This window comes from Aquarana catesbeiana, linkage group LG02 (assembly GCF_042186555.1).
Source record: "Aquarana catesbeiana isolate 2022-GZ linkage group LG02, ASM4218655v1, whole genome shotgun sequence".
Classification (NCBI taxonomy): domain Eukaryota; kingdom Metazoa; phylum Chordata; class Amphibia; order Anura; family Ranidae; genus Aquarana; species Aquarana catesbeiana.
In genome coordinates, this window is record NC_133325.1 from 261,242,059 (window position 1) to 261,244,120 (window position 2,062).

Genomic DNA, 2,062 nt, shown 5'->3' on the forward strand with positions numbered 1-2,062 from the left:
TGACCCTATGCCGCCGCTCATAAATGAGCAACAACGCCCCTACCAACACCCCTATGCCTTGGACCCTGCTCCTCTAAATTTAACTTCACAGATGTACCATCATCAATACCCTACCCCCCATCAACCAACAACCGGTGTACACAATGCAGTGACCCCACCTCAAGTTGCGCCTTATTACCAGGATCTGTAATTGGTCCTTTTTTGTGCATCTGTTCACCCGAAAATAAGACCTAGCGTGCTTGTTGGTGATGGCTGTAATATAAGCCCTACCCCCCAAATATGCCCTAGTTTAAGTCCTTGTAGGTCTTATTTTCAGTTTACTCACTTTTTTGGTAATATTGGTAAAAATATTTTTGTTATTGTATTATGGTTATACAATATATATTTTTATATATATATATTTGGAGTTATCTGTGCTGTGGTCAATAAGTTTATATGACACGAATAAAACTATTTGACTGCATGGAAAACTGCATTTTATTTTTGTACTCTCTATACACTACATAATATTTAAAAATAAAAAAAGATGATAGATTACATAGGCAAAGAAGAGCAATGTTGGCACTGCTTAAACACGATTATACTGCCATGGAACCTCTCCATCAGGGGACATAAAATGGTCTGCAAACTGGTCACGCTGAGCAAGAACAGAATAGCTTGGACGCGGTCCACAAAGATTGACAGAGGGCAAATGGATTTCATCTTCATCTTCCATGCTGATGCCTTCCTTCTCACGAATTATATTGTGCAGCACACAGCATGCTTGAATAACACCTTCAGCATTGGTCAGTTTCAGTTGCATGGCACTGTGAAATATGCGCCATTTGCTACTTAATATGCCAAATGTGCATTCGATGTACCTCCTTGCTCTACTAAGTCGGTAGTTGAAGATTCTCTTTTTGTAGTTTAAATTATGTTTTGCATATGGCCTTAAAATGTGCTTTGAGAGCGCAAAAGCCTCATCAGCCACGAGGACATGAGGCATATCAGGTCCAGATGTTCCAGGAAGTGGTTTGTCAGGTGGTAAATTCATCCTGCCCTCTAGAAGCCTTCTCCCCATTCTGGATGCCCTAAACACTCTGGAGTCAGCAGTGCTGCCATATGCACCAATATCCACAGTGACAAATTTAAAGTTGCTATCACAGATTGCCATCAGAACCACGGAAAAATATTTTTTGTAGTTGTAATAGCTGGAACCAGATCCAGGAGGCATTGTAATCCGAATGTGTTTGCCATCCAAGGCTCCAAAGCAGTTTGGGAATTGCGTGTTCTTTAGGAATCCATCTGCGATTTTTGACCACATTTGTACGTCAGGAACTGGCATCACAAGCGGACTTAGCTCCTCCCATATAGCCTTGCAGGTGTCATGTACAATATCTGATATTGTTGATATACCCAGCAGAAAATAGTGGTTCAAACTAGTGAAGGTTTGACCCGTGGCAAGAAACCTAAGATGAATATAAACGAATGTTAGACTATACTGTACACAATAGTATATGTGCATGAGCTCTATACATCCAATACCAGAGAAGTGGGAGAGGAGCGAGTTGTTGGGCAGACGCATCGCTAGACTGTGGGATAGGTAAGTGGCTGTTTATTCAAAGTCAGCAGCTACACCTTTTGTAGCCAATGGCTTTTAATAGGGTGGTATTCAGCTTTAAGAGGTGGTTAGGTGGCAGTTGAGAGGGGTCGGGGGGAGGGGGGGGAGTTATGTACATGCATTGTCAAATATCTAGGGGTTTGACTATTGGCTCAGGGGAGTAGGGGGGCTCATAATCTAAAATAAACAACAGCATAAGCCTGGTGTACCTGAGAGTAAGTAGGAGACGTTCCTGGGGGGGCACGCAGCGTCTCATGTTAGTGTCCAAACGATGCAGACATGGTTGAAGTTTATCTAGGACGAAATCAAACGTGGGTATAGTCATCCTGGTAAAATTGAAGAATTTTGTTGGGTATCTTCGCAAATCGCCATAATGCAGAGCAACAAAACCCTCATAGGGCCTCTTCAGCAGCATGGGATGTGTCCAATAGGTGCGACGTTTTCGCTGCAATCTTCTCCTCC

General features: G+C 42.6%; 1 protein-coding gene across 1 annotated transcript in view; it reads left to right on the forward strand.

Annotated features, from left to right (window-relative positions):
* LOC141129868 (uncharacterized) overlaps positions 1 to 529 on the forward strand; it is a 3,482-nt gene extending 2,953 nt beyond the window's left edge. The window contains exon 4 of the mRNA XM_073617916.1: positions 1 to 529. This exon is cut by the window's left edge and continues 269 nt beyond it. Coding sequence (XP_073474017.1) covers positions 1 to 190 — 190 coding nt within the window. The 3' untranslated portion in view covers positions 191 to 529.
* Positions 530 to 2,062: the final 1,533 nt, after the last annotated feature.